This window comes from Arachis hypogaea, chromosome 15 (genome assembly GCF_003086295.3).
Source record: "Arachis hypogaea cultivar Tifrunner chromosome 15, arahy.Tifrunner.gnm2.J5K5, whole genome shotgun sequence".
NCBI classification, from domain to species: domain Eukaryota; kingdom Viridiplantae; phylum Streptophyta; class Magnoliopsida; order Fabales; family Fabaceae; genus Arachis; species Arachis hypogaea.
The window spans coordinates 12,430,479-12,442,689 of record NC_092050.1 but is presented as its reverse complement, the minus strand read 5'-3'; the positions used below and the strand labels follow the sequence as shown (position 1 = coordinate 12,442,689).

Genomic DNA, 12,211 nt, shown 5'->3' with positions numbered 1-12,211 from the left:
ATCAGCCACCAAACAGTCTTTATATGAGACTTTTGGGGATCGATTATGAATCTCACCAGTATCATTTGTAGTCTTTCTCATATTTTCACTTTCTTCCTTATCCATGTCTACATCTTTAGGACCATGAATTTTTTCTCCCATATCTTCATCTTTCCTTTTATTGCTATTCATTTTGACTTTTTTAGTGCTTCTAGCCACCAAATCTTCTTTTTTCGGTGACCGTTTCTCAGTGTTGATGAGAGAGAGATCAGAGCTCATGATTTATTTAAGGTTTTCTATTGTAATGAATAAATAAGTAAATAAATAGGCCTTTGAGCAATGCAACATAAAATGCTAGTGCAAAATTTCAAATCTATATACTGTGCAACAACGACATATTCAATCTAAATTAGTGACCGGATGACAGAGTTTTTTATCCAACCGATTGGATCGGACCGAATTTAATAACTATGTGAAAACAAACGCTACTAAGAGTTTAGATAATAGTAATATGAAAAAGATAAGTGCTACACATACAAGTTGAGCCAAATCCAACCAAAAAGACGCTCACCCATACGAGCGTGTTGACACGCGCGCCACTCAACGGTTTTCATAGCGCGCTTCGCGTTCCTCCTCCTCCTCCTCTTCCTTCTTCTTCTCCTTCTTCTTTGCGTTTCTCCTCCTTTTTCTTCGCGTGTTTCATCTTTATCGTCGTTTTTTTATTACTTTTATTGTTGCTGTATTTTTTCTCTTTCTCTTTCTATTGATTTTGCAACATTATGTATTTTTTTTCTTCTTTGTTTGATTTTTTCCTCCCAAGAAGAATTATGAAAATATGAAATAAGAAGATGAAGAAGAAGAAGAAGTAGCAGAAGATGAGGAGGAGAAAAAGGAAGAGTTTTGAATTATGCAGAACTTATCATCACACATACACAAAAAATTCTTAAAGAATACACCCAAATATCTTCGTGTTACACCCAAAGTATTTCCTCTAATGCTAGCAGCGCTGCATTTTTTCTTCTTCTTCTTTTTTTCTTTATTTCTTTCTTTCTTTTAGTTGAACGAATGTAAGTTCATCCTATTTCAAGTAATTTTGTACCATTATGTGTTACTTCTTCTTCTTTGTTTGATTTTTTTGTTTTTATTCTTATTAAAAGAGTAAAATAAAAAAAAATTTGAGAAGATAAAACAAGAAAAAAAATATGAATAAGAAAAAAAAGAAGATGATGATAATGATGAAAAATAAAAAAAAGCAGCAGAATATGCGGAGGAGGGAGAAAAAGAGTTTTCAATTATGCAGAACTTATCAGCACACATACACCAAAAATTCTTAAAGAATACACCCAAATATCTTCGTGTTACACCCAAATACAGAAAAATGTTTTCTTCAATACAGAACTTTTACATTACATTCAATTCAAACCATCAACGATGAACAACAATTTTCACAAACAAAAATATTATTCACCTACAGAATCATAAACTACTAATGAAAATATTAACCAGAATCTAACCACACCTCGGCCACTTGATTGGATTCAAAATAATCAATTTTGTTCTGGTTCAATTCACAATCTGAATTTGAATTATTCATTATCTTCAACAACAAGATAGCTGATGATGGAGAAGGAGAAAAAGGAAGGAGGAGAAGAAATTCTAATAAAAAAGAAGGAGGAAGAAGAGGAGGAGGCGGTGTTGGCGAGAGAATAAAACAAAAAGAAACTTGAGAAGATAAAACAAAAAGAAGAAGATGAATAAGACAAAAAGTAGAAGAAAATGGTGATGATGATGAAAAAAAGAAGAAGCAGCAACAGAAGATGAGGAGGAGGGAGAAGAAGAGTTTTGAATTATGCAGAATTTATCAGCACACATACACCAAAAATTCTTAAAGAATACACTCAAATATATTTGTGTTACACCCAAATTTGCTGCAAATACATAAAAGTGTTTCCTCTAATGGTGCATTTTTCTTCTTCTTTCTTATTTCTTTCTTTCTTTTAGTTGAATGAATGTAAGTTCATCGTCTTTCAAGTAATTTTGTACCATCTTGTATTTCTTCTTCTTCTTTGTTTGATTTTTTTTATTCTTGTTAAAAGAGTAAAACAAGAAGAAACTTGAGAAGATAAAACAAGAAAAAAAAAGATGATGATGATGATGATGATGAAAAAGAAGAAGAAGAAGAAGAAGCAGAAGATGAGGAGGAGGGAGAAGAAAAGTTTTGAATTATGCAGAATTTATCAGCACACATACACCAAAAATTCTTAAAGAATACACTCAAATATCTTCGTGTTACACCCAAATTTGCTGTAAATACAGAAAAATATTTTCTTTAATGCAAAACTTTTACATTATATTCAATTCAAACCATCAACGATGAAACATTATTCACCTACAGAATCATAATCTACTAAAAAAAATTTACTAGAATCGAACCACACTTCAACTACTTGATTGGATTCAAAACAATAATTAATTTCATTTTGGTTCAATTGATAATCTGAACTTGAATTATTCATTATCTTCAACAACGAGATAAGGAGGAGAAGGAAGAAAAGAAAGGAGGAGAAGAAATTCCAATGAAAAAAAAAGGAGGAAGAAGAGGAGGAGGAGCAGGTGGTGTTGGTGACAATGATAACGAAAGAGAAGAAGAACGTGCAGTAACGGCACGAAAAATAAGGTACACGCTTTGATTGAAATCTGTTAAATTAAGAGGCGCGTGAAATGTACGTGCGTAAAACTTGCGCCTGGGAGTGATTTAGAGAAATGACTTGTATGGTAAAATAGCTTGTATGTGGAGAATAATTATATGAAAAATACTAGCAAAATTTATTATTTTTTACTATCACTTTTAGTCATTAATTTAATTTTTTAAGTTTAATAATTTAACAATATATATACACCCAAATATCTTCGTGTTACACCCAAATTTGCTGTAAATACAGAAAAATATTTTCTTTAATGCAAAACTTTTACATTATATTCAATTCAAACCATCAACGATGAAACATTATTCACCTACAGAATCATAATCCACTAAAAAAAAATTTACTAGAATCGAACCACACTTCAACTACTTGATTGGATTCAAAATAATAATTAATTTCATTTTGGTTCAATTGATAATCTGAACTTGAATTATTCATTATCTTCAACAACGAGATAAGGAGGAGAAGGAAGAAAAGAAAGGAGGAGAAGAAATTTCAATAAAAAAAGAAGGAGGAAGAAGAGGAGGAGGAGCAGGTGGTGTTGGTGACAATGATAACGAAAGAGAATAAGAACGTGCAGTAACGGCACGAAAAATAAGGTACACGCTTTGATTGAAATCTGTTAAATTAAGAGGCGCGTAAAATATACGTGCGTAAAACTTGCGCCTGAGAGTGATTTAGAGAAATGCTTTGTACGGTAAAATAGCTTGTATGTGGAGAATAATTATATGAAAAATACTAACAAAATTTATTATTTTTTACTATCACTTTTAGTTATTAATTTAATTTTTTAAGTTTAATAATTTAACAATATATTTTTAATTCATATATTTAAACCTTGGTAACTGATAAAAAAATAACAATTTTTCCTACCATTTCTATAGTAATAGGACTTTTGTGAACAATATAAATAATAGACTCTAAAATTAGTTCAATAAAATAAAAATATACTACATTCTTAAATTATCCACCTAAATTTTAATATTAGAATAACTATCTGCACAATTAATAAATTGACCATCTCAAATATCTATTATTCACATTATTTAATATTTTTATTATGTACCTATACTTTTTCATAATAATATACTAAGTGGGAAAAAAAAAAAAAAAGGAATTGCAGAGATCGTACATCGTAGAGAACTAAAGAGAAGTAGAGACACGTTGTTTAGGATATAGACAACAAAGACCGTGACGCGTGAGGGTGGCGACTGGTCACAGTCCCATGAGAAGAAAGTTGAAAGCAGAAGGCAGAGTCAGATAAGAAAGGGTTCGTTCGGTCAACGGAAAACACACGGACACCGAAATTCGAGAGAGAGAGAGAGAGAGAGAGAGAGAGAGAAGAGAGGTTGATTGATCGATGGCGGCTGCGACGACGTCGTATCTGTCGCCGACGCAGAAGTACGCTGCAGGAGCCCTCTTCGGGCTTGCCCTTCACCAGGCCCACCTTCACCAGACCCACCCCCTTGGTTTGCATTTCTATTCCGACGACGATCAACCCTCCACCAGCGACTCTGCCGCAGTTTCCGAGGATCCCCACCTTTGGGTCCACCACTCCTCCGGTCTCCTCCACCCCGTTTTCAAGTATTTCCTTTTCCCTTCCAATTCACAATTCACTTTGAGTCCATCATATTCCTCCATTTCCTTCAGTGTGTTGTGATGCAGGTATCTAGATATTGATTCTGGGGCTTGGTCTGGACTTGAGGAAACTGCTGGCTCTTCTTCTGCTTCGCGTCATGTGGGACCCGTAAGTGCATTCTTTAATCTTTAGCCTCACTCGTAGATGCTCATTATGAACAATTCACCAAACATGCCTTAACTTGCCCTGTGTCTGTGTTGAACTTACTATGCATATATCCTTCATTCTTTTTTATATCAATCTGATAGGTCTACATCTTCATGTCATTCTCCTTTGTTCTTTTTAACACTCAATTTTGTTTATAGATGTGTGAACCTGATGTTCCTCTTACTCATGAATACCGCATCAGCAGCACAACATCGTTCATGGTTGTCATGTCATAGAAATAACTTTTCAGAAATATATAGAATATAGGGTGGGTTTTTTTTTTTTTTTGAAAAAGAGGAGGAGGAGAGGGGGGGGGGGGGGGCTAGACAGCTGGAAAAAAGCTGAAAACATTTGTGGCAGACTAACCAAAACTAGCATGACAATGGGATGGATTGACAATAATGTTAATGGCTCCACTTCTTTCTGTCTGGATTTTGTTGCTGCAAGGCACAATTCCTTTCGTTCTTAACTGTTACGTGAGATAGAGAGCAGAGAAATGAGAGAGTGATTGTATTGATCTCATTGTGTGTCTTTATATACTGGCTACATTAGCAGAGTATAACTAACATGCTAACCAACTAGTGTAACTAACTATTAACACACTAACTAACTCGGTAACTTAAACTACAAGTTACTGATTAATTAATACAAATACAAGTAGTGGCTGATATTAACTCCTCATTCATGTATTCAATTTCTAATGATATCCTTTTTCCCCATTGTATGACTAAAAGAAAATTCATGTATGTCACAGTTCTTGAGATTATTATCAGCAGATTTTGATGATGATTCTCAAAGGTCAGATCAAGAACTTGCTTTGTCAGAAGCTGTTGATGCAATGGCATGTACCCTGGAAAAAATTCAAGAGTCTTCAGCGTCTAAAAGAGAGAAGATCCGCGAATACGAGCACCAATGTCGTGAAAAGTTTTCAAATTCAGAAGCTCCATCAGAGTCTGAGAAGGAAGATATGCATTTCGAAACTCCGCACATGCCTGAAACACCTTATTTTGATTGTAAAAACCCACCTCAGGGATCTACTATTAGCAAAATTGATGAAAGTCCAATTGAAGAGGTAACAATGCTCAGCTATCAAAGGAAAATAACAGTTCTCTATGAACTGCTCGCTGCTTGCTTGTCAGATTTAGGTGAAGGAAACAAGAAATATACTCGTAGAAGAAGGGGTTATGATGCTCGACAACGTGTGGCTCTTCGCTTGCTCACAACTTGGCTTGATATCCAGTGGAAAAAAATGGTTTGTAAAATGAATATATTAAATGTTGCTTTATGTGTTTGGACAACAGCTTGTTATAAGTTGAAGTGATCATGGTATTTATACTGTTTGCACAAGAGATCAGAGTAAGAAAAGGTTTTGGTTGGCAACATTGACTGTGCATTCATCCTAGATGTCTAAGTTGCATATTGAGCTTAATTTTATATAGAAATGCAGTAAGTTTCCTGAAAATTTTCATTGAAATGTTAACTTTTGCAGGAAGCCATTGAGACTATAGTTGCCAGTTCTGCAATGGCTTTAATTAAAGAGCAAGAATCAAATAAAGAGGAATCTCAATCAAAGGAAAGCAAATGGGCTAAATGGAAGCGAGGTGGTATTATAGGTGCAGCTGCAATAACAGGGGGAGCCTTAATGGCTATTACCGGTGGTATGAACACCTTAAAGTCTTTTCTATGTCCATGAGTATATGATTTCAGAATGAGTCAATTTTCTTGTGGATTTTATTCTTTTCCCTTTTTTTTATTCATGAGTAGGATTAGCTGCCCCAGCAATTGCTGCAGGACTTGGTGCTATGGCTCCAACTTTGGGTACTTTGATCCCTATAATTGGAGCTGGTGGATTTGCTGCAGCTGCTAGTGCTGCTGGAACTGTTGCTGGTTCTGTTGCTGTTGCTGCATCATTTGGAGGTATATATTTTCCTATATTTGATTGGGTTTACTTTCTTTTTTGTGCTATGCTAATACATCTATGCTATAAATAGAAATTAAGTTAGTCCCTTTTAAGTATTTTCTCTGTTGTATAAAGATATTTTTCATGTACACCATGACACCAGGTCACTATTAATATGCTTGTGTTCATGCAGCCTTAGAGATCTGTTGTATTCAATATAGGGTAGTTTTTGGTTGCGAGCTGATAAAAATGTATTGAATTTTTTTGTACAGTTTATTGATTGGCATGATTACAGTAATTGCTTAAACTAGATAGGTTAATAATTTCCAGTCAAGCTGCGAAGGTAACTCTTTAATTCGCCTTTTTTCAGAAAAGGTGTTACAAGGGATATATGGGAATTCGATTTAAATTTAGAACTGTCTAGTGGAGTAGTGCATGGTCATTAATACCTCCTGTACTGTATTATCCTGAAAACAGTTCATTTGAACTGTTGACCTTCATTTTACCAAAGTTTTTAATGTGCATCTATTGTGATGACACAGATATCGTCTATGGGATACTAAGTTATTTGTATTTCTCTATGATGTGATGTACATCACTTAGGTGATGAAAATTTTAAATGTATCTCTTTGTTTTGCTAGCTGCTGGAGCTGGACTTACTGGAACCAAAATGGCTAGGAGAGTTGGGAGTGTGGATGGGTTTGAATTTAAAGCTATAGGAGAAACCCATAACCAAGGTGTAAGTTTTTATTGATTTCAGTTTCCTACTTTCCAGTGATGTTTTTCCTAAACTAAAGATTTTTGTAGGTGTTTATGCAAGACCATGCTTGCATCAACTTTGACTGCTCTTTTTTCCCTTTTTTTTTCCTTTCCAATTTCAACTTTTTAGTTTAGTTTATCATTTCATAATAAATTCTTGTTCAACTTCTCCATGCAGAGGCTAGGGGTTGAGATCCTGATCTCTGGATTTGTTTTTGAGGAGGAGGATTTTATAAGGCCATGGGATGGATTAAATGACAACCTGGAGAGGTACATACCTTTGCCATTTTAATGTCTCCTAATGCCATTGTTTTTATAATTATTTAGGTAAAAAAGTTGATGTAATTTAATATTTTCCTTGAATACAATTTTCATTGGCCATGGAAGGTAGTTTCAGCTTGAAAAGTGCTTTATGTTGATAGGTGTTGATGGAAAATTATCTTATTATACAATATCTACCTTGTGTTGCTTCAGCTTCTCCTTATTTTAAAAATGGTAGTGTTAATAATACACTAATGACTGATGATCCTACCATAACAAGTTACAATTCATATGCCCTTGTGGAAAGCTAGGTATGCACTGCAGTGGGAGTCCAAGAATCTAATTGCCGTGAGCACTGCGATTCAGGATTGGCTTACTTCAAGTAATTGGTTTGAGTTCAGGCTTCTAGTACAATTTTAGTTCGTATCATATTCAGGTGTAGTTATGGATGATCTCAATATTACTCTTATTTGCATTAGGAATTGCGATGGAGCTGATGAAGCAAGGTGCAATGATGACTGTTATGAGTGCACTTTTAACTGCATTGGCTTGGCCAGCTACCTTACTTGCAGCAACTGATTTCATAGACAGCACGTGGACAATCGCTATTGACAGGTTAAATTTTAGTTCTTGATTGCAAGTAGAGTTGAACTTTTACTGGAGACTACACAGTGATGTCGTTGAATGTTACTGAGCTGTGATAATATATAATAAACTTCACCTTAGACTAATTTGAATTAGTTTAACTTTGAGGGTTCTTACCATAGTTATTTTGGGCACAGAGATTTCTAATATATTTCATAATTTTCAGATCAGACAAGGCTGGAAAGTTGCTTGCTGAAGTGTTGTTGGGAGGATTGCAGGGAAATAGGTATTAGCTTAATTCAAAGTTTGTCTTAATTCAGCTCCGAGAAAACTGTTGAATGTATAATATTGTTGATCTGTGAGTTTTAGGCCTGTGACACTTGTAGGTTACTCACTTGGGGCCAGAGTTATTTACAAATGTCTAGAGTGCTTGGCTGAAACAGAACACAGTGGTAGATATTTCCACTCTTCTTTTGCTTGTCTGATGTTATTTTCCCTTACTTGTCTGTTAACCATATCAACTACTTATCAGTATCCTTAGTATTTACATACGATTTCGTTGTGTGGGTACCATGCTCAATGATTTAAAGGTGCTTCTCCTTTTGATTGCCAGCTGAACTAGTAGAAAGAGTTGTTCTTCTTGGAGCACCCATTCCAATCAAGGATGAGAACTGGGAAGCAGCTAGAGAGGTGAATTTTTGTAGTAATAGTCTCATCCAAAACTTTATGATGTAAATATAGTCTTTTTCTGAGATCATGGTATTCTGTAGATGGTATCAGGAAGATTTGTAAATGCTTATTCAAGGAATGACTGGATGCTTGGAGTTGCTTTCCGTGCCAGGTACATCAAATTAATATATTGACCAAATAATGCTTTCTAAACTCACTTCAGATTAAGGAATGCACTATGATCAGCATTGCTTATTTTCATTTTTAGTGTAACAGCCTTGCTAATTTATTTGTTTTTCTTTTGCTAATTTTAGTGCATGATTAGAATATTAGTACATGGTTGCTTGTTTTTAATGGAGAGAGAGGTTGAGAGTAATCTACTTTTTGATTTTATGCAGTCTGCTTTCTCAAGGATTAGCTGGAATCCAACCAGTTGATATTCCTGGTATCCAAAATGTGAGATTTTTATTTTACCTTCCTGCCTAATGCCTATGCTTGCAAGTTGATGTCTTAATTCTTATTCAATTAGTGGCAGCTGCTCTCTTAGTTCATTGGATTTGGATGTTTCTGCTAAAATAGCTTTTATTTGGATTTGGCAGGTTGATGTGACAGATCTTATTGACGGTCATTCTTCTTATCTTTGGGCCACACAAAAGATCTTGGACCAACTTGAATTAGATTCCTACTATCCTGTATATAATAGCATTCTGTGTCATTTCTGATCACCCCTCCACCCTCTCTTTTATTCCTTGTTTGACAGTGGAGCAAGTACATAATATGGGGAATTGGAAACTACTTAATACGTATAAAGAAGGATACAAAAGAAATGAGAAGATATTTTAATGCAATCTAGTCTTTAAAAATTAAAAGAGTAGCATGTAGAAATAGTAAAATATATTTTAGTGACTAACTTTTCATTAATTTATTTGGGGATCAAATATTTAAATTGGTGAAGGTCATGAATAGTTGAATACTATTTATCCAACAAATTGTCCGATGCCTGCCACGGCTATGTGAGCGGTTTTAAGAAACAATTAATCTCCACATCCAAGCCTCTTCATTATACAAGTCTTACAAGTTCTTAATATCTCGTATCCCTAAAACGTGCTTCTTATAGAACGTATGTTTCACGCGCCTTCTTAACAAATTTTTCAATCAATCAACGTGTGAATATATAACTTCTTTTTTCGAAAGGGTTTCGTTTTCTTTTTCGAATTTCTTCTGCATTTTCTTGCCTTTTTTTTTCGATCTCTTTTGTGCATTTCTCTTTGTTTTCTCCTTCGCCGTTTACGTAAATTTCTCTCTCTGTTCTCTTTCTTTGATTTTCTCGTTTTCCATTGTTTCTAAAATCAAGCTTTGAAATCGTTTTGAAGATAATGGATGATTCAACTTCAGATTGTCAGCTGAACCAGAGCGAAGTAAATTTTGAATTTGAATCCAATAAAGTTTCTGAGGTGTGGTTTAATTCTAGTTAATAATTGAATCTGAATTTGAATCCAGTTAGTAGTTTATGATTGTGTAACTGAATAATGCGTGGACTTTACTTATGAAATTTGTTGTTCATTGTTTCTTGTTTGAATTGAATCTAATGTACTAGTTCGATGAATTTTTTGCATTTTATATCAGACGTTCGGGTGTAAATTAGGAATATTTGAGTGTATTTTAGGAAAGTTTGGGTGTATTTACAGTTTATGACTTTTCATCTCATCGAGGGTGAATTGTTTGTTTCTATTTAATGATGATTCATGAATCTGATTTTTGTTATTTTTTATGATGATTTTATAGTTTTATTTACATTCTATAGTTTATGCTTGTTTTAATGTGGTGTATTTTGGGTGTATTTTGCAGCCCCTCTATGATATTGATGAGCAGTTTTGTTCTCCACATACAAGCAAGCGTTTTTCTCATACAAGTCTTTACAAGTCTTCTCCTCCTTTTATTGTTTTGAATTCAATCAAGTGCCTGAGGTGTGGTTCAATTCAGAAGAAAAAATGTAGTATTAGAGAAAATATTTTTTTGTACAAAAATATGATTTGTACACTAAAATCAGCCACCAATGTATTTGTATATAAATACATGTGTGGTTTAATTTATTTTCAATGTATATTTGTATTCCAGTATGTATTTTATACTGGTGGCTGACTTTGGTGGCTAATTTTAGTGTACACGTAGCATAACTCATTTCTGTATTTGCAGCAAATTTGGGTGTAAAATAAAGATATTTGGGTGTATTTTAAAGAATTTTGGATGTATTTTTATTCTGATAAGTTCTGCATAATTTAGAACTCTTCTTCTCCCTCCTCCTCATCTTCTGCTGGTTCTTTTTTTTCATCATCATCACCATCTTCTTTTTTTTTTCTTATTCATCTTTTCCTTTTTATTTTACCTTCTCAAGTTTCTTCTTATTTTACTCTCTTAACAAGAATAAAAACAAAAATATCAAATAAAGAAGAAGAAGAAACACATAATGCTGCAAAATTACTTGGAAGATGACGAACTTACATTCATTTAACTAAAAGAAAGAAAGAAATAAGCAAAAGAAGAAGAAGAAAAAAAATACAACTTTAGAGGAAATATTTTTCTGTACAAAAATGCTACTTGTACACTAAAATCAGTCACTAAAATCAGCCACCAATGTATTTGTGTATAAATACATGTGTGGTTTAATTTATTTTCAATGTATATTTGTATTTCAGTACGTATTTTATACTGGTGACTGACTTTGGTGGTTGATTTTAGTGTACACATAGCATAACTCATTTCTGTATTTGCAGCAACTTTTGGGTATAAAATGAAGATATTTGGGTGTAACACGAAGATATTTGGGTGTATTTTAAGGAATTTTGGGTGTATTTTTTATTTTGATAAGTTCTGCATAATTCAGAACTCTTCTTCCTCCTCCTCCTCATCTTCTTCTGGTTCTTTTTTTTTTTTATCATCATCACCATCTTCTTCTTTTTTTTTCTTATTCATCTTTTTCTTTTTGTTTTACCTTCTCAAGTTTCTTTTTGTTTTACTCTCTTAACAAGAATAAAAATAAAAAAATCAAACAAAGAAGAAGAAGAAACACATAATGTTGCAAAATTACTTGGAAGATGATGAACTTACATTCATTTAACTAAAAGAAAGAGAGAAATAAGGAAAAGAAGAAGAATAGAAAAAATGAAGCTTTAGAGGAAATATTTTTCTGTACAAAAATGTTATTTGTACACTAAAATTAGCCACTAAAATCATCCACCAATATATTTGTGTATAAATACATGGTGGTTTATTTAATTTATTTTCAATGTATATTTGTATTTCAGTATGTATTTTATACTAGTGGCTGACTTTGATGGCTGATTTTAGTGTACATGTAGCATAACTCATTTCTGTATTTGTAGCAAATTTGGGTGTAAAACGAAGATATTTGGATGTATTTTAAGAAATTTTGGGTGTATTTTTATTCTGATAAGTTCTGCATAATTCATAACCCTTCTTCTTCCTCCTCCTTCTCATCTTCTGCTGGTTCTTTTTTTTTTTATCATCATCACCATCATCTTCTTCTTTTTTTTCTTATTCATCTTT

At 33.5% G+C, this 12,211-nt stretch overlaps 1 protein-coding gene across 3 annotated transcripts; it reads left to right on the top strand.

Annotated features, from left to right (window-relative positions):
• The first annotated feature begins 3,797 nt into the window (after positions 1–3,797).
• LOC112749502 (uncharacterized) lies at positions 3,798–9,492 on the top strand. 3 transcript variants are annotated; one of them, XM_025797764.3, is made up of 15 exons: positions 3,798–4,268; positions 4,350–4,431; positions 5,225–5,722; positions 5,960–6,128; positions 6,235–6,387; positions 7,012–7,109; positions 7,308–7,399; positions 7,702–7,772; positions 7,870–8,005; positions 8,202–8,261; positions 8,345–8,427; positions 8,589–8,665; positions 8,746–8,816; positions 9,043–9,100; positions 9,244–9,492. In XM_025797764.3, the coding sequence occupies exons 1-15, from the start codon at positions 4,045–4,047 to the stop codon at positions 9,364–9,366; spliced, it is 1,995 nt and encodes a 664-aa protein (XP_025653549.1). In that variant the 5' UTR covers positions 3,798–4,044; the 3' UTR covers positions 9,367–9,492. The 3 variants fall into 3 exon arrangements, 2 of the variants coding, with proteins under 2 accessions (XP_025653549.1, XP_025653550.1); XR_003175111.3 differs by having other exon boundaries at positions 3,804–4,268; positions 8,362–8,427; XM_025797765.3 differs by having other exon boundaries at positions 3,869–4,268; positions 4,335–4,431.
• Positions 9,493–12,211: the final 2,719 nt, after the last annotated feature.